The 26,539-nt window shown below is 41.9% G+C and overlaps 1 protein-coding gene across 3 annotated transcripts in view; it reads left to right on the top strand.

Annotated features, from left to right (window-relative positions):
* Positions 1-230: 230 nt before the first annotated feature.
* Positions 231-26,539, top strand: part of acot7 (acyl-CoA thioesterase 7) — a 184,188-nt gene continuing 157,879 nt past the window's right edge. For 2 of the 3 annotated variants that reach the window (XM_052039374.1, XM_052039373.1), the window contains exons 1-2: positions 231-340; positions 17,978-18,095. In XM_052039374.1, coding sequence (XP_051895334.1) covers positions 282-340; positions 17,978-18,095 — 177 coding nt within the window. In that variant the 5' untranslated portion in view covers positions 231-281. Of the gene's footprint in view, positions 341-548; positions 589-17,977; positions 18,096-26,539 lie in introns of those variants that run through there. The other variant, XM_052039375.1, reaches the window with a different exon arrangement.

The raw sequence follows: 26,539 nt of genomic DNA, 5'->3' as shown, positions 1-26,539 counted from the left end.
CCCCCCCTCCCCCCCTCTCCCCCCCCTCCCCCCCCCTCCCTCCCTCTCCCCCCCCTCCCCCCCCCTCCCTCCCTCTCCCCCCCCCCTCCCCCCCCCCCTCCCTCCCTCTCCCCCCCCTCCCCCCCCTCCCTCCCTCTCCCCCCCCCTCCCTCCCTCCCTCTCCCCCTCCCCCCTCCCTCCCTCCCTCTCCCCCCTCCCCCCTCCCTCCCTCTCCCCCCTCCCCCCTCCCTCCCTCTCCCCCTCAATCCCTCCCCTCCGCACCAGTTCCGGACCGGACAAGGATGGATGGCGCCGTTAAGACGCGGCTGCAGAGCTCCGGCTGCCCGATTCAAGTCAGCAGGTGAGGATGAAGGCTGGGGCGGGAGATGGGAGAGAGACCGAAGGAGGATCAGCCCTCCTCCGTCCTGACTCCCCCGGCGGCCCTCTATTCCGGCACCGCACGGACTCCCGGCGATGGGAGCAGGCCGGCAGCCCAAGGGCGGGGAGGGTGAGCTCAGGCCCGGCCCCGGGGCGACTCAAGGACACGGAGGTACCGGCCCGATCCCTCTCCATGTTCGGCCTCCGCCACAGGGAGTGACGATCAGTGAGGTGAATGATCAGCCATGATCCGAGGGGCTGAATGGCCCAGCATAGCTTCGCCTTGTGTTTCTTCCGTTCAGTTTCACCTTGTCCCCTCACCTTCCTCCGCCCCCACACTCTCCGCCCCTCACCCTCCGTCCCTCACCTCCTTCCACCCTCCGTCCCTCACCTCCCTCCACTCTCCGCCCCTCACCCTGTCTCCTCACCTCCTTCCACCCTCCGTCCCTCACCTCCCTCCACTCTCCGTCCCTCACCCTGTCCCCTCACTTCCCTCCGGCCCTCGCCTCCCTCCACTCTCACCTTCCCCCCCACCCTCTTCCCTCATGATCCTCCCTCATCCTGTCCCCACACCGTTTCCCTCACTTTGTCCTTCACTATCCCTCACACTCCTCCCTCATCCTGCCCCTTTCTTGAACTATCCCCACCACTTCCCTCACCCTCTTCCCCCCTCACCCTCTTCCCCCCTCACCCTCTTTTCTCTCAAGATCCTACCTCACCCTATCCCCACACCATTTCCTTCACTTTGTCCTTCACTATCCCTCACCCTCCTCCCTTATCCTGTCCCCGCCACTCTGCTGTCCCTTCTGTACCCCTCACCCTGCCCATTCGTGTTGTCCCCTTACCCTTCACTGTCCCTCATCCTGCCCCTTGCCATGCCTTGGCCTAGCCCTTCACCTTCCTTCCTTCCCAGAGACACTATTGATCCTCTCATCAGGTTGAAGTAAAAATAACTGTGCTTGCTCCTTCTGGTACTCACTTCGAATGCCTTGTAGCAACTCTTAGCACTGATTCTGAAGTACATAAACAGTGCACTAATAATTCTATTTCGCAGATCAAACTGCACACTTTTCACAATCTTACATAGAGGCCCATGGCATGTTACTATTGTCTTTAAACTTCTATCGTTGTTTCCAGTTTAGAGTGATTGTAGTTTTTCTTTAATTTAAATGCTTTGTGTGTTGATATTTATTTGGCACCAAAGCAGAATTGTTTACCCTTGGGCACAGGTTGGAGGAACAACACCTCATATTTCACCTTGGGAGTCTCTTGGGATGGCCTCAACATTGGTTTCTCTAACTTCCAGTAACCCCACCCCTTCTTTGTCTCCCCTCCCCCTTGTCTTCCTTAATTCCTGTGGCTCCCTTCCCCTGCCTTGATGACCTGCCCATCTACTCTCCTTCCCTCCTCCATCCTTTATTCCATGGTCCACTGCCCTCTCCTACCGGCTTCCTCCTTCTTCAGCCCTTTGCCTCTTCTACCAATCACCTCTCAGTTTATTACATCTTCCTCCTCACCCCCACCCACCTACCTTCCCCCTCTCACCTGGACTCGCTTATCTCCTGAACTTGCCTCTCACCTGCCTGTATGTGCTCCTCCCCCTCCCTCTACCTTCTTATTCTAGCTTCTGCCCTCTTCTTTCCAGTCCTGATGAAGGGTCTCGACCCAAAACGTCGACTGTTTATTTCCCTCCGTAGATGCTGCCTGACCTGCTGAGTTCCACCAGCACTTTTTGTGTATTGCTCCAGATTCCAGCATCTGCAGAATTTCTTGTGTCTTGTTTACAATTTAAACTTGTTACCAGAAAATGCACAGAACATCACTGAGTGACACATATCATTAACAGTAACTTTATTTTGAAACCCCAAAATACAAGAAATAAATATTAAGAATAGTATTTTGTATTTGATGTCTATTAACATGTAATGGTGGCTTAATGTTTTGTTTGCTTGTTCAATTAGACAATATATTGCAAATCTTCAGGATACAGGAAGATGCCAGTGACAGGAACTGTCACTAACTTACCCATGTGATTACATCTGTTGGTTGTCACGGGTACAGCATTAGAAAGGAGGGGACGAATGGGGCCTTTAATATGTGCCACAGTGATCACTTTTCTTCCTTGTCAGTTTGTCCTGCTTGAATTTTGTGGAAGTTGTGTCTGTCCTTTTGGTCAGACACAGTTCACTGCACTGTGAGGTGGATGGAAATTGAAGAAAGGGACTTAAATGCTATCCACAGCTCATGCAGCCAATGTCTCAGAGAGAAAGGAATCCTCTAATTTTATATGAACATTGAGCAGAAATCACATGTTTTGGAGCAGGATGCTGCACTCATTGGCTGCGTAAGGAAAGGCACCACAAAGTCAGCAATCCCCAAGATAGTACATTGTGTATAAGAATGTGGAGTAAAAACTGAAAATGAGGGAAATATTTAGCAGGTCAGGTGGTATCTGTGGAGAAAGCAACAAGAGTTAATGTTTCAAGGTGATGGTTTTCTCAGAATGAGAGTAGAGACAGAGTTGTACAGCCCATTAGTAGGTCCTTTGGCCCATCATGTCCATATCACCTTTTTGCCCACCTCCACTAATCTCACTTGCCCGCACCTGGTCTGTATCCTTCTATGCCTTGCCAATTTAAGTGCATGCCTAAATGTCTCTTAAATGTAGTGATTGTATCTGACTCCACCACTTCTGGCAGCAGCTTCCAGATATCAACCACTCTCTGTAAAAAGAGACTTCACTCCAGGGAAAATACACCTACCATATCCAATGAAGAGTTCTTAAGAACCAGCCATTCCTGATGCAAACTGGAATGTGATTTTCCAAGTAGGCATGCTACAGCTGTCAGGACTCTGCATTGAGTTCAATAATTTTAGATAACTAGCCTTTCCAGTATGCATCAGAAATGGCCAGTTCTGATGAAAATCATCAACTTGTAACACTGACTTGAATTTTGTCTCCATAGATGCTGCGTGACCTCTTGAGTATTTATGCATTCTCTTTTTATTTCAAATTTCCAGCTTGCACTGCGAGCAGTTTTTTTTTCCTGTCTCACCGTTCTCTTCTATTTCTCTAAGAACGTGGAACCTAATAGCTATGCAATCTCATACCTGACCCATTGTGCTTTTTTTTTGAGAATCAAATCAGCCTTGATTCTAAACTGTGGTTATCCTTTATTTCGTGAGCACATTAGCCAGGAATGCTACATGCTCTCAGTTACTGTGGAGCCATCACGTGGGAAATGCTCCAGAACTGTGTATTGGGCCATTCAGTGGGACATCTCAGCCCTTGATTAAAACAAGGATTGTTGAAAACTGGAATGAGAGGCTGAAAGAGATGGGTGTCTCTATGGTGGCTGACATTAAGTATTGACTCAAGCAGAAGCTTCCATGCCAAATGAACCTCATTGTGCATGGCTAAGGAGTTGTGGAAGGTACAAGTTCATTCTAGTAAGAGTGTCACATTGCATTAGTGCAATTGACACAAGGCAAATACCTGCGGCTTTGGCAAGCCAGCCCATGTACATTTCAAGACTTGATGATAAACATGGACAGGAGAGTGATGTAACCTGACCACGTGGGCTGAAGACTGGATGAAGATCCCAGAGCTGGACATTAAGGTTCACATTTGTTCGTCAGCCAGTTAACATGAGCTGGTGCTGCACATGACAATATCTAAAGAGAACTGCCAACAACCAGGACAATGTCTAACCCAAAAATTATTCTGGTTCTCCCAAACCTGACAGGAAGGGGCATAGACTTCTGTGCTTACAGCTTTTATACTTATCTTTCTAAATTTATTCATTTTTTAGGATCTAGGCATTGTTGTCAAATCCAAGATTTATTTCCCATCCCTAATTACGAATAAGAAGGTGGCAATGAGCAGCTTTCTTTAATTGCTGCAGCCCTTTGGGTGTATATACTTTTAAGGTGCTGTTGGATAGAGAGTTCCAGGATTTAAATACAGTGACGATGAAGGGCTGGCAATATACTTCCAAGTAAGGATGGTGTGTGACTTGCAGGGGAACCTGCAGATGTGGTATTTCCATATGGCTGCTGCTTTGTCCTTCGTGGTTGAGGTTTCAGGTATGGGAGGTGCAGCCAGAGTAAACTATGTGTTACTCTGCTGTGCATTTTGTAGATGGTACACACCAAAGCCATTGCATGCCAGTGGTGGAGGGAATGGATGTTTAGGTTGGCAGTGGCCTGCTTTGTCATGGGCTCTTGACAGTTGTTGGAGCAGCACACATCTGGACAAGGGGATTGTATTCCATTACACTCCCGACTTGTGCCTTGTAGATGGTGGAAAGATTTGGGGTGGAAAGATGGTGGAAAGATTTGGGGTGTCTGGTGGTGAGTCATTCACTGCAAGATACCCAGTGTCTGATCTGCTGTCATAGCCACAGCATTTATGTGGGTGGTCTAGTTGAGTCTCTGGTCAATGTAGTGCCTTTTGTGACCTTGGGACAGCCTATAGCACTTCACAGGCAATGAAATAATCCTTCTTTTGAAATATTATCCCTGTTGCAACAGCCACTGGGACATTGAGGGACAAATATGCAGGCAGATTAGGGAAAGGTGCAAAAACAATGTGGCTGTCATAGTGGGTGACTTTGACTTCCCCAATATAGACTGGGACCTCCTTGGTGCAAGAGGGTTAGATGGTAGAATTTATTAGGTGCATCCAGGAGAGTTTCTTAAAACAGTATGTAGGTAGTCCAACTAGAGGAGGAGCCATACTGGACCTCGTGTTGGGAAATGAGCCCGGCCAGGTGACTGACCTTTCAGTGGGGGAACATTTAAGAAACAGTGATCACAACTCCCTAAGCTTTAAGATAGCTATGAATAAAGATAAGAATAGACCTTGTAAGAAAGTATTACCTTGGGGGAGGGCACATTATGAGAGTATTAGGCAGGAGCTAGGGAGGGTTAATTAGGAACAGCTGTTTTTGGGCAAGTCCACACCTGACAAATGGAGGTGTTTAAAGACCAACTGCACAGGGTACAGGACTGGTATGTTCCAGTAAGGACAAGGATGGCAAGGTCAGGGAACATTGGATGATGAGAGAGGTTGTGAATTTAGAGGAAACATAGGAAGCTAAAATCGAACAGGGCCCTTGAGGAATATAAAGAAGCCAGAAAAGAACTCAAGAAGGGAATTAGGAGAGCTAGGAGGGGCCATGAAAAGTCCTTGTCAAGTGGGATTAAAGAGAATCCTAAGGTATTCCATACATACATCAAGAGTAAGCGGATAACTAGGGAGAGGGAAGGACCACTCAAGGATAAAGGAGGGGATGTGCTTGGAGGCAGAGGATGTGGGCGAGGTCCTAAGTGAGTACATTGCGTCGGTATTCACCAAGGAGAGGGAAATGGAAGATAGTGAGATCATTCTGGAGTGTGCTAATATGTTACGGCATTGTGAAATAAAGGAAGAGGTGGTGTTGGGTCTCTTGAAGAATGTTAAGGTGGATAAGTCTCCAGGGCTTGATATGATATACCCCAGGTTATTGAGAGAGGGAAGAGATGAGATTGCTGGGGCCTTGACCAGGATCTTTGTGTCCTCTCTAGCCACAGGTGAGGTCCTGGAGAACTGACTAGTAGCTAAAGGGAAATAAAGATAATCCTGGAAATTATGGACTGGTGATTCTCACATCAGTGGTCGGCAAAGTATCTGAGAGGATTCTGAGGGATAGGATTTATGAGCATTTGGAAAAAACATGGCCTAATTAGGGACAGTCAGCATGGCTTTGTGCAGGGCAGGTCATGTCTTACTAACTTGATTGAGTTTTTTGAAGAAGTGAAGAAGATGATTGATGAAGGTAGAGCAGTGGATGTTGTGTACATGGTCAGGTGTTTGACAAGGTCCCTCATGGTAGGCTCATCCACGAGATTAAGAGGCGTGGGATCTATAGTGACTTGGCTGTTTGGATTCAGAATTGGCTTGCCTGTAGAAGATAGAGTGTAGTGGTCAATGGGTCTTATTCTGGCTGGAGGTCCATGACTAGTGGTGTTTGGCAGGGATCTGTACTGGGATCTGCTGTTTGTGATATATATAATGAATTGAATGAAAATGTGGATGGGTGGGTTAGTAAGTTTGCTAATGGCGCAAAGATTGGTGATGTTGTGTAGAGGGTTGTCAAAGAATACAGTGGGGTATAGATCAGTTGCAGATTTGGGTGGAAAAATGGCAGATGGAGTTTAATCTAGGGAAGTGTGAGGTGTTGCATTTTGAGACATCATATGTAAATGTAAACTTACAGTTAATGGCAGGACCCTTAACAGTGTTGATGTACAGAGGGATCTTGGGGTCCAAGTCCATAGCTGCTTGAAAGTGGCCACACAAGTCGATAGGGTGGTAAAGAAGATGTATGGCATGCTTGCCTTTAATAGTGGAGGCATTGAGTTCAAGAGTCAGGAAGTTATGTTGCAGCTTTATAGAACTCTGGTTAGGCCGCATCTGGAGTATTGCATTCAATTCCGGTCACCTCATTATAGAAGGGATGTGGAGGCTATGGAGAGCGTGCAGAAGAGGTTTACCAGGATGCTGTCTGGATTAGAGGGCATGTGCTATAAGGAGAGAATGGACAAACTTTGGTTGTTTTCTCTGGAGCAGCGGAGGCTGAGGGGAGACCTGATAGAAGTTAATAAGATTATGAGGGGCATAGATAGAGTAGACAGCCGGTATCTTTTTCCCAGGGTCGAAATTTCCAATACTAGAGGGCATGCATTTAAGATGAGAGGGGAAATGTTCAAAGGACATGAGCAAGACAAGTTTTTTGCATAGAGCAATGTGCTGATATGGGTGGTTTTGGAGGCCGATAAGATAGAGGCATTTAAGGGGCTATTGGATAGGAACATGAATATGCAGAGAATGGAGAGATCTGATCCAGTGGAGCTGGAAGGGATTGGGTGTCAATAGCTTAATTAGTTTGGCACAACGTTGTGGGCCAAAGGGCTTGTTCCTGTGCTGTGCTCTTCTATGTTTGATAAGGTGCCTCATGAGAGATTATGAAACAAAATTAGTGTGTGGTATGGGGGTAATATCTTGCTGTGGATTGAAGTTTGGTTAATAAAAGGAATAATCAGGTTATTTTCATATTGGGAGACTATTACCAGTGGGGTGCCTCAAGGATTGGTGCAGGGGCCCCAGCTGCTCACAGTCAATACCAATGATTCAGTTGAGGAGATCAAGTTTAGTGTATTAAAGTTTGGTGATTGTACAAAGCTAGGTGGCGTGTGGACTGTGAGGGGAATGCGAGAGGCATCTTAGGGATATAGACAGGCTAAGTAACTGGGTAAGACAGGACAGTGGATTTTAACATGAAAAACTGTGAGATCATTCTTTGCTCAAAAAGTGAAAAGATAGAATTATTTTTTCTAACAATGAGAGGCTGAAAGGTATTGGTGTTCAGAGGGGCCTGGTACACAAATTACTGCAAGTTAACTTGCAGGACCAGCAAGCAATTTGGAAGGCAAATAGTATGATGGCTTTTAATGCAAATGGATTTGAATACAAAAGTAGAGCTATCTAGCTTTAGTTGGAGGGCTTGGTGAGACTGCATTTGGAATATTGTGAATAGGTCTAGTCTCCCTACCCAAGGAAGGAAATACTTGTGGTAAAAGGAATGCAGTGATGGTTTACCAGATTGATTTTTGGGATGGTAGGTTTGTCATTTGAAGAGAGGTTAAAAAGGCTGGGCCTGTACTTTCTTAAGCTTAAGATAAGAATGACAGGTGGTCTCATAGAGGTAAGCAAAATTCTTCAGGGACTTGACAAGGGTAGAGGAGGAGTTGTTGTTTCCCCTGACTGGGGAATCTAGAAATGGAATCACATTATCAAATGGCCATTTAGGATAGAGATAAAAAGAACATTTTCATTCAGGATGTGGTGAATCCTTACAGTTCATTGCCTAAGAGAGCTGTGAAGGTTCAGCCACTGAATAATTCAAATCAGATTGATAGATTTTAAATATTAAGAGTACCAAGGTGTGTGGGTTTAATGCAAGAAAGTGACACTGAGGTAAAAGATCAGATATGACCTTACTGAATGGCAGAGCAGACATGAGCGACTGAATTTCCTACCCCTCCTTCTGTTCTTCTGTTTTTATGTTCATGCATTTCATTTGTATATCCAGTTGATCCCCGTTGGTTTGGATGATCTGAAAATGGCCGCATGCAGAGATCAGAAGGCACCTGGTATAACTGGAGCCAATCTACGTTGTAGGAAACCACCATTGTCCTCCAGTTTGTACCTTGGCGTGAAGGAAACTCATGATGGTGTGGAAGGCAAACTTACTTTTAATTAGATCAAAATGTGGAAACCATGAATGCAGAGAAACGGTTTTGCTGCAATGGTCTGACAGAGAAACATAACAGGAAAAGGACCAATAGAAACAAGAGCAGAGGAAGGCTGGCGGCAGGAAGTTGTGGACACAGAGCGCGGTGCAGCCTTCCTTCCAACAAGGCAGGAAGTGCCGTGACATCCCAGAGAGAAAAACACATCTTTTTGTTGATTTGAAGGAAGGGAATGTTTTTTGTAGTCTTTACTGATCTCTAAGCTTCCTGCGTGTTAGTTGCCTTGACAATGAGATTCCAGAAGCCTCAGTCGATTGGCACAAATTCATGCTGTTGTGTAATTTGTGATGTGCGTCTTCAAAAAAGGAGAACCACAAGGCATCCAGATGTAGCTTGAGGGTGGCTTCTGTGGCATCTGTGATGTCAGTAATGACATCTGCAGAATCTGAAGCTTACCACATTCAGCACTTTATTTCTTGAAGCACTTGATATTAGATACACCAACATTAGTGTGTCAAGCCTTTCCTGTTGTGTTCTCAAGTGCAACACCTCAGTCTTCTGATAATGATGATAATCAGGTAGGGTAAATAAGGCTAGTATGACTTGCATTTTCAATAGTAGAATTTTAATGAAAGGAAAGTTGTTGCTGAGATTAATATAACTAGACTTAAAATTTACTGTTGTGCATTTATAGTGAAACATCATGTTCTTTCTTTCCTCCTGTTGTCACCCTGAGTCTTTCCTCCGTGAAGGGTTTTCTTATGAATGTAATTTATGATATTGCTTTGTTCAAGGTTAGTGGTCCATGGACTACATTATATTTGCAATTGGTCTTTTCCAAGCTGGTGATATATATAATTCCAGGTTGTTTGAAAAGTTGTAAGGGTTTTGTATTGGTTTGATATACAGTATATCAGACTAGAAGGTTCTGGACAAAATGAAGAAAAAATATCCAGTTTGACCCAGAAAGTAGTTAGCATTTCACTGCCTAAAGGGACAGTGGAAGCAGATTCAATTATTACTTCCAAAAGAGAGTTGGGTAGAGGGAGAAAAAGGACCTGGGGCTGTGACTGACTGGATTGCTCTTGTAAAGAACTGATACATTCGCAGTGGGTCAAATGGCGTCTTTATGTAGCTGCATCAATTCTATGATTCTGTGTGAGCTTTGATTAGGAAGGTTGCACTGACCCCAAACCGAGTGACAACAGTCACACGTTAAGAAGTGTTTCCAATGAGTTGAATGCAGAATCTCTACTGGCTGTGCTTGGTGTGCTTTGGCTTCTGCAGTGGTTTCTCTTCTCTTCTTCCCCAGTGTAGTTGAGCCCCTCTCATTCCTCATCTCCAGGCTGCTTTTCCTGACATCATGTGAGGAGTTTCTAACCCCATATCTAGTTCATTGTTTCTCTCAATCCCACCACAGGCTCTGTGTGTGAACGTCTTGTTCGACACGCAATATGGATGAGCCTCAGTTTCCTTTGATTAGACATTGGAGGAATTAATACTAATTAATTATACATTGTTACTTCTTTGTTTTTAGCAGCAGTACAATTCCCTTCCGCGCCGCCCCCTTTTCTTGATTACTATCTCAAATGGAGGCAGATTTTCATAAAATTGTACTTTGCCAAGTTTCTAAATCTCTTTCACTCTGTTTCTCTCTCGACAGATGCTGCCTCAACTAAACATTTCTGATGGTTTCTATTTCTATCCCTGTGTTACAGAGGCAGCCTTTTTCATAATATTTACTAACTCTGCTTCAGATTGTTTGCTGCTGATACTCTCATTTTTGCTTTTGTCACCCCCCAGATTTTACTTTTCCAACCTGCCTCTCCCATCCAATACCTGTCCCAAACCTTGGACCTAATTCCTAACTGACAGTACTGCTTATCCATCACTCTTCTGGTTGCTGACGTCTTGTGAACCTTAGTCTTTCAGTGTCTTGTTCAAGATTTCATCCTGTCTATCCCTGTAATCTTCTCCAGCCTACGATTCTCTAAGATCTCCTCTGTGCCTCCAACATTAACCTCTTGTACATCATCCCTCTATTCCCTTCCACTCTCCTTGATTGGTATGTCTTCACCTCTGAAGGCCCCAGGTTCTGGATTTTCAGTCAGTTCTCTCTTCTTTGACAAAGTTTTATCAGCTGACCTGATGCCGACTTTGACTTGCTATCCAATTTGTCACAGCAGGCACACATCCGTATTCATCCCATCTTCCAGCACTTGGCTCATAGCCTTCTCTGCCTAGGTGGTTCAAGTGCTAGTCTGTACACTTCTTAAATGCTGTCAGCAAGTCTGCTTCCACCACTCTGTTCGGTAGTGCAGTCGAGGTATCCGCCACCTTCTGAGTGGAAAGGTCCTCCTCAGGTCCCTTCTAAATTTTTTATTCCTTGCCCTAAATCTGTGTCCTCAAGTTTTCTCTCTCTGATGTGGGGAAAGTTTCACCTATTTATAGCCCACATAATTTTATATACCTCAACCATGTCCCTTTCTTAACCTCCTCTGCTCCAGGGAAAAGAAACCTAGCCTCTCCGATCTCTCCTTATAACTGAAACACTCCATCCTAGGCAGCATCCTGGTGAATCTGCTCTGCACTCTCTCCAGCATTATCACATCCTTCCTAAGGTGTGGTGACCAGAAGTGTTTTATAATGTTGAATGATGATTAATGTTCTATAAAGTTGGAGCACAACCTCCCACTTCTTGTACTTAATGATCTGTTTAATGAAGGCCAATAACCCATATGTCTCCTTAACCACATTATCTACCTGCACCCTCATCTTCAAGGATCTTTGGACTCGTACACCAAGGTCTCTCTGTTCCTCAGTTACTCCCCTACCATTCATGCTGGATACCATAGCCTCATTAGAACTCCTAAAAATTATCACCTTATGTTTATCAAAATTAACTTCCATCTGCTATTTCTCAGCTCATTTCACCAATATATGGATATCACCCTCTAGCCTAAGACTATCCCCCACACTATCAGCTCCACCAATCTTTGTATCATTGGCAAACTTACTGAATGTGCTTTCTACATTCACATCCAAATCATTCACATTTATTAAAAACAGCAAGTGTCCCAGCACCAATCCCTGTGGAACACCACTAGTTACAGACATCCATTCACAAACAACACAATCCTCTACCTCACCCTCTGTTTCCTGTTGCCAAGCCAAATTTGGATCCAATTTATCAACTTGCCTTGGATCCCATGGGCACTAACATTATCAACCAGTCTCCCATACGGGACCTTGTCAAAGGCCTTAATGAAGTTCATGTAAGCCACATGTACTGCACTGCCTTCATCAATATACTTTGTTATCTTTTCAAAAAATTCAATTAGACAGGATCCACCCTGGACAAAGCCATACTGGCTACCTCTGATTAGCCCCTGCCTTTTTATGTGATCATTAAACTTCTCCTTCAGAATTTTTCCAATAACTTCCCTACCACTGATGTTAGATTCACAGGTCTGCAATTGCCAAGCTTTTTCCTGCTGCCCTGCTTGTGAAGGGGGACCACAGTGGCTGTCCTCCAGTCACCTGGTACCTCACTTGTGGCCAGCAAAGATTTAAATACCTCAACCAGAACCCCAGCAATCTCTTCCCTTTCTTCCTATGGCAACCTGGGATAAATCTCATCCATACCTAGAGATTTATCCACCTTTAAGCCCGCTGCAGCATTGTGTACCTCCTCTTTATTTCTGGAGAGTCTCACTAGAATTTCACCTGCCCCTCCTTCCAATGCCAAAGTCTGTTTCCTTTGTGAATACCAATGAAAAGTACTCATGTAGGACCTCACTTATACCTTCTGGCTCCATGTACAGATTTCCTCTCTTGTCCCTAATGGGGTCTTCTCTTCCCCTGGTTATTTTTCCCTTAATCTACCCAATGATCAATAAGAAAATAGAACATCTGTGTGTCCCAGGAGTCCCATGCATAGCTCAAGAACAAAGCAATCTAGAAATCTGAAATGTTTCATGTAAGCTAGGTTTAGCAGAAGGATGTGCACAACACTTGTTTTACTATAAAACCCCATTGGAGGCCCTCCTTAGCCCAAAAGGGTCTAATGTTAATTGTCCCCATTGATGAAATTTTTTTTCAAACCTATTTTTGAGGTACTAAATATTTGGGTGGACCTGACCTAAGTACTTTTGATCTACCTGAACCACAAAGAGTAACTGAAAATTTGTGCACCAAGTTTCTGTTAGAGACCGGTTAGACAAATATATCCAAGAGAAAGAACCAGGTTTAGTGAGACACCAAAGCAGTGCCTTAGATACTATTAAGAGGCTATTTACAATGACCAAGGAATTTTTGTTTTTGGATGCTTCTGGGGGAACAGGAAAAATTTTCCTTGATTAATCTATTTTTGGTAAAAGTTCAAAACATGATTCCCCTGGCTGTGGCATCATCAGGCATCACTTTAGTACTTTTGACAGGGGGAGAAACTGCACAATTGGCTTTTAAATTCCTTTAAAATTTGAGAGGTGTGGAGATTTCAACATGTAATGTGTGTCGGGGAACTGCAAAAGACAATATTCTGAAGGATTGTAAACTTATTGTCTGGGATAAATGTACAATGGGTCACAAGGTAGCTATTGAAGCATTCCATCGAACATTACAAGATCTTAGACACAATAATACATTAATGGGAGGTGCTACTTTAGTGCTAGCTTGAGATATTCATCAAGCACTACCAGTAATTCCATAAGATATTAAAGTAGATGAATTGAAAGCCTGTATTAAAGCATCATATATTTGGGAAGATGATAACCAATTACACTTGAAAACTTGTATGCAAGTGCATTTGACAGGCCATCCATCTGTGAGAGAGTTTGCTTCAAATTTACTCAAATTAGGAATGGGGAAATTAAACACGAAGATTCGTGAAAAAGTTGGGCCGAATTGTTGCATCACTTCATGATCTAGTCCAAGCTGTTTTCCCAAATGTCAGTCAACACTATTTGAATTACCAATGGTTGCGTGAAAGAGTAATTTTAGCACCAAAAAGTGATACAGAGTAGGCCATGAATAAAGAGCTTCTTTCAAAGCTTCCCAGACAACCTTACAATACAAGTCTTTTAACAGTATGACCGACATTGGTGAGGCTGTACATTTGTTGAATTTTTAAACTCTCTGTCACCACCTTCTATGGCATCACGTAATCTTGAACTAAAAGGAGCTCCAATCATGCTACTCGGGAATTTGGATCCATCAATACTACGCAATGGCAAAAGACTATCAGTTCAAGTTGTAGAGCTATGCGAGGTAATGATGCAGCTCTACAAAACTCTGGTTAGACCACCCTTAGAGTACTGTGTCCAGTTTTGGTTGCCTCGTTATAAGTAGGATGTGGAAGCGTTGGAAAGGGTGCAAGAGGAGATTTACTAGGACGCTGCCTGATTTGGAGAGTATGGATTATGAGGAGAGACTAAGGGAGCAAGGGCTTTACTCTTTGGAGAGAAGGATGATGAGGGGAGACATGATAGAGGTGTACAAAGTATTAAGAGGAATAGATAGAGTGGACAGCCAGCGCCTCTTTCCCAGGGCACCAATGCTCAATACAAGAGGGCATGGCTTTAAAGTAATGGGTGGGAAGTTCGAGGGAGATATCAGAGGAAGGTTTTTCACCCAGAGAGTGGTTGGGTCATGGAATGCGCTGCCTGGGGTGGTGGTGGAGGCAGGTACATTGGTCAAATTCAAGGGATTGTTAGATAAGCGTATGGAGGAATTTAAAATAGAGGGATACGGGAGAGGTAGAGGTTAGATAGTCTTAGGTGAGGTTTAAAGGTCGGCACAACATTGTGGGCCGAAGGTCCTGTATTGTGCTGTACTGTTCTATGATTTAGATTCAAAAATTACTACCACATGTCACTGAGGCTACAATAATGACTGTTAATGTGTTGGGCAAAATGTCTTCATCCCTCAGATATCAATTATCCCACCTGATCTACCCTTTCAATTCAAGAAACTCCAGTTCCCTGTTCAACTTGGTTTCGCTATGAGTGTTAACAAGGCACAAGGACTATCACTAAAAGTTGTTGTCCTATATGTTGGCTGCTCTGGAGCTGGAGATAAAAATGATCTATGTATTTTTACACCAATTTAAAAGAAAGCAATGTAATGCATTCTGAAGCACTTTAACATTGAACTCAAGTAAATTTACACATTGTGCATAGGTACATACCTACTAAAAGAGAACTATATTAAATGTTATCTTTGTTTTTGTATACATATTTATTTTCTGTCTGTTTTGATTGCTAACTTTAGTTATACGACATAATTTTAACCCCCAATTTTCTTATTCATGGAACAATTATATTCTTAAGTTAGATTTTATTTCATTTACAAGGAGTGTTATAAAATGTGATTCCATGGAAATAAATGCAAATATCATGATGCCAGCAGCATAATAACCTGAACAACGCTGGATATACCTGATTGCTTACAAACACCTTTGGATTTACCTGAATCCTGTCTGCCAGTGATATTTGTGTAACTATACTCCTGTGAAGCCCCTTTGGATGATTTCCAATAGTAAATGCACCATGTAAATGCAAGGTTCCATGCATCATGCTGGGCTGAGGGTGCATGGCTTGCCTCAATCCTTTCCACTGCTGCTGTGGAGCTGATCACTAGATGGTGCTGTAGACCAGCCTGTGGTCAATCGCGCTCTGCTCTTCAATGCTTCACAAATCATCTCCCTGGTTCATCTCTTTTGACACCTTGGATTCCTCCCATACCCATATAGGAATTTCTTTCAAGCCTGTTCATGACTTCAGTTTATTTGCAATTTCAGGTTGACCTTAACACCTTTATTTTTAAGGTTTTCAAGCATTGAAGCGTTGCATTTTTTAAGCATAGTGACAGAGTTTTACTTATTTTCTGGCGAGAGAGGCTCCCAAATGGTCCAGAGAATTTTGATTTTTCTGCATTACCTGCATTCCCCATTCTAATAATAAACATTGCACAATTATAATTGCAGGGGATTTCCCATGTCTTTTACCCCCACCCCTACCCCACCCTCTTCCCAACAGGGCTGTCCCAGTCTGAAAATGTATGCCTTGGAATTCATCATCAGGTAGGAGTACTAAATGCACCCTGGTATTGTGTTGTCTGAAATTCATTCCATTACAAAAGATAGGCTGGATTTTAGAGGCAGTGTACAATTTATTGAAGCTAACAAATGTTAAGCTTGATTCATTGGCACCACTCTCATCTTTGAATCATTGGATTGTGGCTTCAGTGTGGTGGGGAGGAAGTCGGCACTGATGGAAGATGTCCTCTGGATGGAACGTAAATTTGGACTCCCTTGGGTATTCGCAGAAGATACTAGGGCACTTGTGTTGACCCCATTGTCCTGGACAATACTTAATCCTCATGTCATCAGTTTACCTGGTCATTTATATCATTGCTTTTTGTGAGAATGTGTCATCCTAGTCCATTTTCTACATTACAGAAGTGATTTTCTGTCTGAAGCATTTAATTGACTGTAAGCTGAAGCTTTGAAAGATGAAATATTAATATAAATTATTGGCTTTTTATATATTTGTGGAATATCTTGCTGTTCCTTTAAATAATTTCTGAGAAGTGATTTTGCTTTCTGATGTAATCAAAACTCTTCTAACTATAATTTTCTATTTTCACTGATTTGCTTGATTTGTTCATGTTCATGCTGCTTCTATTTATCTCTCACAATCAGAAAATCTGTCATGCAACTCAAAAAAAAAAGGTAACAATCCCTTTTTTATAAATATTAAAACCTCTGAAAATGTTGACTGTGTCTGCTACCTTTTAGTGTCACCAGTCCCCTCTGTGAACGTAATTTATTCAATCACCAAAATTAATACTACTTTCTCATTTCTTTTGTCTCTCTTAATACAATGTATATTTATTTGCCAATTCACTGGTTTTCAGCCATATTTCTCTTAATGCTTTCAAAATTATATCTTCCTGTAGTGCAATTGATGAAAATTACCTCCCACCTGCCCCATTTTAACCCATGCTAGATAGATTGAAATATTATGAAGTTTGACTTTTGTTGCTGTTCACATTTAAAGCTACTGCTTTCATTTGGTCTTTATGCCTAAGTTAACATATTTGTTTAAATTTCTTGTTTACAACTGGCCAGGTTGAACTTTTTCTGTGTCTACTCCATTTATTCCTTTTGTCCTTTAGGGTAAATTACTTTTGTATGTGTTATTTGTATCTTCACCTCTTCTGTTCCAATCCACCTTTTCTTTGAAGATTCTAAACTTTTCCTTAGTTTCTTACCTTTTCAGTTTCTCACTTACAGTATCTGTTTCCCTGCTCATGTTGCAGGCAATAGCAACTGAAGATATCCTGATTAGAGTCTGACTGATAATGTTTTGAGATGAACATGGGAAGTTGAGGCCACTGTCAGTTTAATCTCCGCTGATTTGAAGTTTAAATAGACTGAGTGTATTGTCAGAAAAATAATGAATTGTCTGAATAACCCACAAGGATTTTGAAGAGGCTCGTGTCATAGAGTCCAGATGTAAATTTACAACAAGAAAGATCTCTGATAGGAGAAATGCAGAAGAACATGAAAGTATTGCTTTGCAAATCTCTGCTTTACTGCTGCTGAGTTGCTGCCTTGCATTGTACATCCTTCTTCCTTTCACTCAGTTCTTGTCTGTCTTGCTGTTTCTGGCTCTCATTCCACAGGCTGTACATCTGTGGGATATTGTCCAAACAGAGATATAATCTGATTTCTTCTGCTTGTTCTACTTTTCCAGTCTGTACAACTAGTGAAAGAGCATTATTAAAACATGACTGTGTAATAGAGCCATTGCTGCTGCTTTTAATGAAGGAAGGAATGACGGCTGCAGGGAAGGTAGCAGAGGAATGGGGATAATTATGTGGCCCTTTCAGAGAGCCTGCTGATTCCCCCATTTTCTGCTATATAATTGCCTGAAAAGTATATAAACTGCTCAAGGGCATTGTTAAAATTGGGAGTGCATTGTTATTGTGTGTGAAACTACAGGTACAATCTCGTGTCACTGTGAGATGGAGACTTGTAATACTCTCAAGTATGCCCACTGAGTAAAGCTCTTTTGCAGTTTGGGACCCTAGAAACATGGCACTTCAAAAGGAAGGGCTTGGCTGGTTGGTGTGTTTGGGACAGAGGAAATTACACCATGACCTGTGAATGCAATATTTTAGGTTAAAAGTTGATGTTAATTGACATCTCACATGGTTGGTGAATTTGGGGTTCTAACTTATCTTGTACTTTTAAATTATTTTTATGTAATTTTTTGCTTTAGTTAATCTCAGGAGGTGTGACACTTCTGAACTCTTGCAGAATCTTACGTCCTGATGATGCCAACATCGCAGGCAATGTCCATGGCGGTACAATTCTGAAAATGATAGAGGAGGCCGGAGTCATCATCAGTACCAGGCACTGTAATAGTCAGAATGAGGTGAGTCTCAAAACATGGCCTTATATGAATGAACAGATCTGGCTTCACACTGCTTTGTTGTGGCAAATGTAGACATTCTAATGACAGTCCCTTGAGTGTTGATCATTCAGTTTTACTTACTGTTGGCACGTACTTGCAGAAAATAGAATGACAGAAGATCCCATAATTTGGTTGAGTTATGCTTTAGAAATGATAAATCTTTCAATTGAATGTGATGTTGCTTGATGTTCATTCCTGGCAAGTACAAAAAACTTAGTTTTATAGAAGAGTATTACTGTATACACCTCAATGTTAAGGATACATATTGTATTGAAACTTTATTTTATTTCTATACTGGACTCTGTGGCTTCATATGGTTTCCCAGCATTGCTCTTGCACCAAGTGAGAAGACCACCAGAAAATTTTAAAAGTAAAATTTCTTTGTTATGAGTAGTAACTGCTGACTGGTAAAGTGGTTTGTTCATCTCCTGTTATTAGTGTCTAACAATGAATAGAATGAGGTAGTTTCAGGTATTGTGAGGAAGAAGTTGCATTAATAGTACACCTTATTGCACCTGTCAGATAACTACCAGAGCCACTAATTTACAGGGGAAATATTGGTTCATTGGCAGACACTTCTGTAAAATGTTGCAGTGAGATGAATGGACAATTATTCTTTTACTTATTGGTTCACAGTACTCGGAGAACATTCAACTTGAACTTATTCAAATAATGGGGCCTTTAACATTCACCTGAATCCCAGAACTGTTTAATACCTTCCAATCCTCCCAATGAGATCTGCACAACCCACTGCCTTGGAGACCTCTATGCCACTATTTCAGTTACACTGCTGAGATTGATCTACCAATGATTTCCCTGACTTTGAGTTGTAAATTGACAAGGAGAGGAAGAAAGAACACAAGTGTGACCAAATCCTGCATCACTGATGATGGTAAAGGAAGATCTAAGGCCCCAAAAATGGCTAAGAACTAATTCCAATTAGTTGTACCGCAGAGGAGGAATTCTAACAAAAAAAAGGAAAGTGGACAAAATGAATAACTCATTAGTAAATAGATCTCAGTGGAAGCTGCTAAGCTCATGCAACAACATTCTGGCAGTTCTTCAAGGCTATGCAATCCAGAATCTGCTCTGACCTAGTGCCAAAATGCAGGCTATATCCTACATACCTAGGATACTCTTACTTGATAATGTAGATTTAGGATGGGTGCCCTCTCTGTGCTTGGGTAAGTTATTTCTGCTGCTCTGTGCACACATGTAACCTCACAGAGCTCTCTTTTGCTCAGGGTGACTACAATTGCAGATGGACAGTGTAAATGGGCAGCTGCTGAACTGAACATGCACCGTGACTACAGGTTTAGGTGCAAGTATAAGGCATGGGTGAGCTCAGTTTGTACAGGGATCCTTGCAGGCTATCCACTGATATATTTCCCATAAGGCTCTTTGCTGCACGCTGCTGTAATGTAGAGGTCCCAAGAGACTGCTGACAGAGTTAGGGACTCAGTTTTTGGTTAAAGTGACTTGAGCATTCATCCTTGGAAGGGGCATTTAGCTACATAGCAGGCATTCACAGAAGGCGTGCATGACATGATTGACATGTTCCTTGTAACTTCCTATATTGCGGCCTTTGCACAAGGAAGCTGCTTCCTGCTCCTACTCTTCTTCAGAAGCCAGTGCTGGTTCCTCTGTCCCCCATGGTGCACCATGCTACCTCCTACCCATCATTGTAGCTTGCACTCATTCCTTGCTGTCACTCCCCAGGAGCTGAAAGAGTGCTAGTTGTGTTATGGTATGACCCTGTGAGGGTTACATCCTGAGGCCAGAGCCATGAGGAAAAGTGGAAAAGGTTTTTGATGCCCCCTCTTTTGTCAGATGTCACCCTCCTGCTTTTTTTTAAACATTACTGATCTGATGAATATGGAATCACTTCTATCTTGAAGGAGTGATACACGGTCTTTGACTTGGAACATAATTCTGTTTCTCTTTTCACAGATGCTGCTTGACCTGTTGAAGTTTGTAGAATTTTCTGTTTTTATTTCTTTTGAAGGGTTCTTCTGCCAGTTCAGGACTCAATTTTGAGTGGGATCTTGATGAAATCACCTGGGATGTGTTTATTTGGATCCCAGTTTGAATCAGTCTGCCTGAGACTTGTTTAGTGGAGAGTTTTCCCTGTGATTGTGGGAGAAATGTATGAGACTCTTTACATTATGTTCAGTTTAAATGTTCAGTGTTATTAAAAACTATTTATTTTCTGAGAGAATAGTGCCAGTCATTATTCAGATGAATGCAGTTAAAAACCTCACAGAAATGACTTGGTGATGATGTTATCTGGATGAGATAAACATGAGAAACACAGTGCTAGGGTATATGAAATTCTTGCATCAAATAAACTTATCTTTATAAACAACTGGTGTTAACTGACTTGGAAATATGTGCAATTTCTTTTGACTTTCTGCAGAGGAATTTCTAGCTAACTGCCTCACTACCCCTTCTCCGTAATATTAATATCATTAAACATACTGAGGTTGCCTTTGCTCAGAAATGTAGCTAGATTGGGGAGATAAATACTGTGGCTGTAAGGGCAGGTCTAAGGTTGGGCTTTTTGTAATGAGTGACTAACTTCCTGACTCCTCCAATTTTCTTCATCACGTACAACATGCAAGTCAGGAGTCAGCTTCTGCAATACTAACGAAGCTCAATACTAATCAGTCTGTTGGGTTGGCACACCGCCCACCTTCCAAAACATGCACCCCTCCATCACTGAGATTCTGTAGCTGTAGTTTGTTCCATCCGCAAATTCTACTGCAACGCCTGACAAGCCTTACAAACCTGCACCCTCCATTAACTAGAAGTATAAAGGCAGCAGACACATGCAAACACCACCACCTGCAGGTTCCCCAACTAACCCTGACTTTAACACGTTTGCTGCATCTTCCGTTTAGGTCAAGATTTGCAACCTCCCACAGAATTCTGGCATTACCCTTTGCACATACTGCAGTGATTTAAGATGGTGGCTTACTGTCACTTTCTGAAGAGCAGCTCAGGATGGGTAAACTTAAAACGACAGAGAAGGAGCCTATTCTGCCCATCTGTTCCATGCCAATTCCCACCTGTTCCTCTTGCCCTTATTTCCCTGTATCTACAAATTATACTCTGTCACAAGCTCATGAACTCGTCTAATTCTTTTACCACTTATGGGATAGGGATACGGATCAAGTGCAGGCAGATGGGATTAGTTTAATTTGACATCATGATCAGCACAGATATCGTGGGCTGAAGGGTCTGTTCCTCTGCTGTAATGTTCTATGTACCTTCGCTGAGGGATAATTTACGGTGGCTAATTAACCAAACAGTATGTCTTTGGGAATGCTGGCCTTCCTAGGAATGCTCAAATCCTAATAATGAATGTAAAACAACATAGATTATTGAAGCCATCATTGACGTACGCAGAATAAAAAACACATCCATTGAATTCATTACTGCTGCTCGTTTATGGGCTAAATTTCACTTTCAATTCAGAGCTCATTGCATTTGTGTTCTAGTCTCAATTATGGAGTTTGATGATGCTGAATTAATATGAATTAGCTAATGTTCAATGTACATGCATGTTAATATGCTGGAATTATGCCACCTTACCAAGAAGCAAATGAACTCTGATGACGCAGGAGTTTTCATGAGGACATTTTAGGCAAGCTAAAGGGAAAGTAATCAGAGCAAAAAAACCAGCAGATTCAGGAAATCCGAAACAAAAAACAGAAAATACTGTATGCATTCAGCAGGTCAGGCAGCATTAGTGGGGAGAGAAACAGAGTTTGATATCAAAAGCCCTTCATCAGAAATGAAAAAAATGAGGTAACAGTTGCAAAGAGGCTACAGTTCTCAATCTGTGTTAATACATTCCATGTGCCCCAATCTTGTTGACCAACTTCCTGTGTTGGACCTTATCAAAAGCCTTCCAAAAAATCAAATACTCCACATTCACTGTTTCCAATGATCTATTCTGCTAGTCACATCCCACAGAACTCTAGCTCATTAGCCAAAGGTGGTTTCCCTCTCATACAGTATGTCCATGCTAACTCTACTCAAATCTATTATTCTTTAAAATGTTCTGTTATTATAGATAGCAACATTTTCTCTGTTTCTGGTGTTAGACAAACTAGTTGGCTGTTCCCTGTTTTTTCTCTCCCTCCTTCCCTAAATATTGGGGTCATATTTGCTACCAACCCATCCAATCCACAGGAATACTTCCAGAATTTATAGAATTTTGGAAGATGAGCACCAAAGCATCCAGTATTCCTGTAGCCACCTCATTCAAAACACTGGAATATAGGTAACCGAGTCCTTGGAATTCATTAGCTTTCAAGCTCACCAGCTCCTCAAGGATAATGTTTTTGACTAATACTTATTTCCTTCAGTTCCTCGTGACTTAATTTGACATCTGAAATTGATACGTTAAATACATTCTATAGTTTATTTCCAATGTAGAGTATTTATTTTTGCTCAGTGTGAAAATATAATAAAGGAATGCTTGCACTTGAGTGCCTTTAGCTAAAACCCAATTAATGTAACATATTGTATGTCTACATAACCTATGTGTTTTGAATAACGATTAAAGCAGTTCTATATGGCAGAAGAATCATCCTGAAAATGGGAAAAGAACATGGGTTATTATTTCCTTTGGTATAAGAATTGCTTGTAAAAGGAATTGGGTAGGGGAAAAGGAAGTTAACTTCTCTGCTTGTGATTTGATATAAAACAGATTTTATCACGGTTAAAGAGTACAGGGGATGGTGGAAGAAAAATGCAGTGGGTTTGAATGATGCATTGGGTCTGTTACCTCTGGGTTTGGATCTCATCCAGATTGAGCGATGTAAGTCTTCTCTATATAATAGCTGTAATGGTTCAATGTGAAAGAGTTTTAGGCAGTTTCAACCCAATTCCCAGTGTATATGAGCCTGTAGCACAAAACTGTCCTAAATTGTTTACTAATTGGCATTCAAATTGTCTATCCCACTCAGGAGTTATAGGAATGGCTGGAGTGATTAAACTAAAGGTCAAAGGCTCATGAGTAGATGCTCAGGGTTTGGGATGAAATGTATGCTATTCAGGCAAAATAGGTGGAGCTTTACCTTGTGTGTGCTGGTTGACTCAGCGATGCTTGATGTGAGTGCTGAGTTGATAAATTGAGTAAAAAGGTTGAATTGTTTTGCGTTCTTAATTCTGCAGATTAATTCAGAATATTTCTGGAAAATTTATCATTGCTTGGGTGACTTCAGTCACATTTATTAATTGGTGTTTGGGTGATGTTTAGGCAGTGAGACAAGAAGTTACCACACTTAAAGTTCCCCTGTTTACATTAAACTCTTCTTCATAGGTTGTCCCCAGGGGTCAAGGATCAGTTGCTTCTGAAGAGGGGAAGGTGTTTGTGCATGAATTCTTTTAGACTATAGTGGTTGTTACATACCAGCTGCCACAGGGACTTGAGAGTGAGGTATTCATCCTGTAACAATATGGTCCAAGTTGATTGGGGACCAGGGACAGCTGCAGACTGATCACACACATGTCTCATACTGAATTGGCAGAACACAATATGAAAGAGACAACTGCAAAGGCACCTCAGGAACCAGTAGACATCCAAGAAGACTACTCTCAAAAGCCAGCTAGAGGAACCACTGGGGCTCCAGTTTTTTTCGGTTTTACATTATTAATATTTAAGGATATTGATAAGAAATCATTGGCAAGTTATGAGTTTGAGGAGGAAGTAATCACAGTACTTGCAGTTTCCATTTATACACTTGTTTCTGTGTAGCAGAAAAACCAATATATAGACAAAACAGAAACTGGGGCAGAGTTGGGGGAATGTGTGGGAAGCATTAGGAACAGATATGATATCTATGCAAGGATGCACAGTTCTGAGAAATAGATCAAAATGTCACGTAAGTACTTCTGGAGATAACATCATAACATAGATAACCCAGCATGAACGTTATAATGCTTAATGGAAAATTATAGATTTGTGTTTTTTAGGCAGTACATATTTATTTTGTCAAAAATGAGGGGGGGAAGAAAGGATGTCCTGATCCCATCCTGACTGCCCCAGTTGCCTGCCCCGGATGGTGTACTTGGCTGAACCAGACCTGCATGCCAGAACCTTATGATACCAGCACAGCACCAGAGTAACATAACTGTTGTGGGCACCATTCCAGGAAATACCTCAAACCTACTCTCCCCTTATGAAACTCTAGTAGGATTTGATTGTATGTGGTGTTTGTTAGAACTGAAGCCATGTGATGCATTCACAATCTACATAACAGCTCATTGTCCACTTTGATATGTCACTGGTATTTCTTCTTTGCATGAAGCAGAACCTCTGCAGAGATGATCAGCCACCAGATGCTTCCAACTTTCTGGTGCATTGCTCCTATTAAGAGCTCTTCTCAGCAGTCAAGTTAGTTCAAACTTGTTATGGTCAACTAAAAACTGTGGAAGGGTTGTTGTTACTTGCAGAAAACTTTAACAATCTTCCAATAGAGAATGGGTGTTGAAGTTTCATTTGTTATTTGGCATAGACCATGAAGAGTCTCTCCATAAAGATCTAGTAGTCTTTATGGAGTGGTATACACCTTTTACAATATCTTGTGCATCAATTCTAAGGGTATTCTGGCATTTAGCAACAAGGAAGAATTTTCAAACATTGTGCATCCTTGAAACCTCATTTGCATCTTATGCAATAAGATTTACCATGTTCAAATATTTTGGAAACTAAAGTTTGGATATTCTTGAAACGCTCAACATTTCATTGATTTCCAAAGATTGCAAAATGGAGCACCCTGTGGAGGTGCAGGGAATCACCGATGGCAGCTTCCTTGATTTTCCACTCCAGAGGTTAATGTCAGTTTCACAGTGTAATGTCAGTTGATGCTGATCATAAAGAACAGTGAGATCTATATTGTGCACAGTTGGAAGGGAAAGAAATGACCCATGAGCCTCTTACTACTTGAGCAAGGAAAATTGACCAGGAGATTAGAAAAAGCCCCAAGGTGTTTGATCCCAAGGATTTTAATTGGCACCTGAATCACTGAAAGACAGTAATGGTGTTTAGTTAACTCACCTGAAAGACTGACTCAAATCATGCAGGACTCTTTTAGTATTGTGCCAGTGTTAAGACTTGAAGAGTCCTAGAGTGGGGCATGGATTTACAGTTATCTAATATGGAGCTAGGATCGATAACCAAGTCACACAGACACCTCCAGAACACTTCAACCTTTGTGCTGCTGATAAGAAGAAATTTTATGTAGACATCCAGTAAGCAGCTGAATCATTGGACAGTTGAATTGATAATCAATTCTTTAGAGTGGTTCCTTTTAATTGGAAAGCTGTAGTCTAGTAATAGCTATAGTACACTTCAGGTTAAGTAAATGGAATTACTGCTTTGTTCAGCACTGAAATGGTTAATGTGCTTATTACAGCTATTGTGTGATTTTGTGGAGTTTTTGTTTGCTTCTTAGTTCTAGTGACAGCATTTGTTATGCCAGCCTTATTGACTTGATATTTCTTGTTCTAGGAACATTCGAATTCAAAAGATGTAGAATTGAAACTCCATAATAACATTACTTTTATACAGCTCCATTAATATTTGAATAATAATGATAGAGTAGGTTCAATGCTGCTAATATGAAGGTTCTCATCTGATTTTTAATAATAAACACAGACTCTGCACTGTTCTGATTGATTGGCTGAGATCATGGTTAGTGCATAATTTTCAGTGATGAAAAATATGAAGAGCTGAAATGTTTGCTACGAATAAAATCTGATACTAAATGAACACATCCGCCATGGTAGGAGTTGGACCCATGCCACAGCATGAGTGGCAAAAAGATCTTGATTGCAGCAACATCTGCTCCACCCTTCAGCCATGGTTTGGTTGGTAGACGCTTCTGAGTCAGTAGGCTGTAGGCTTATCCCACTTCAGAGATTTGAGGCTTGTACTCCAATGCAAGGTTGAAAGAGTGCTGTACTCTCTGAGGTGCTGTCTTTCAAATGCGTTGTTAAACTGAGGCCTTGTGTTTCTTCTCAGGTGGATATTGAAGAACCCATGGCACTATTCAAAGAAATGGGTGTTCTCCCTCTTTTTGTGGCCATTGTCCCTCTACCAACTTTTGTAAAAACAGATGATCTGGTCCTAATCACAGCGTTGTGGTTGGGAGCTTGCTATGTGCAAATTGGCTGTAACACTTCCAAAACATTACAACATTGTCAATGTTTCAAAAGCATTTCATTGATGCTTGGGAAGAATAAGGCACAATTATATACAAAGGCATGTCTTTTATGGTCCATGAATATGAACTTTTTTGCTCTGCTGAGCCATTGACATTATTCGAATTCACTACCACATAGTGAATGCATTACCTCCTGACAGCTATGTTGTAATTAACATGGAGATGCTT

The sequence above is a fragment of the Pristis pectinata genome, chromosome 26, assembly GCF_009764475.1.
Source record: "Pristis pectinata isolate sPriPec2 chromosome 26, sPriPec2.1.pri, whole genome shotgun sequence".
Taxonomy (NCBI): Eukaryota; Metazoa; Chordata; class Chondrichthyes; order Rhinopristiformes; family Pristidae; genus Pristis; species Pristis pectinata.
This window is presented reverse-complemented; position numbering and strand designations above follow the sequence as displayed.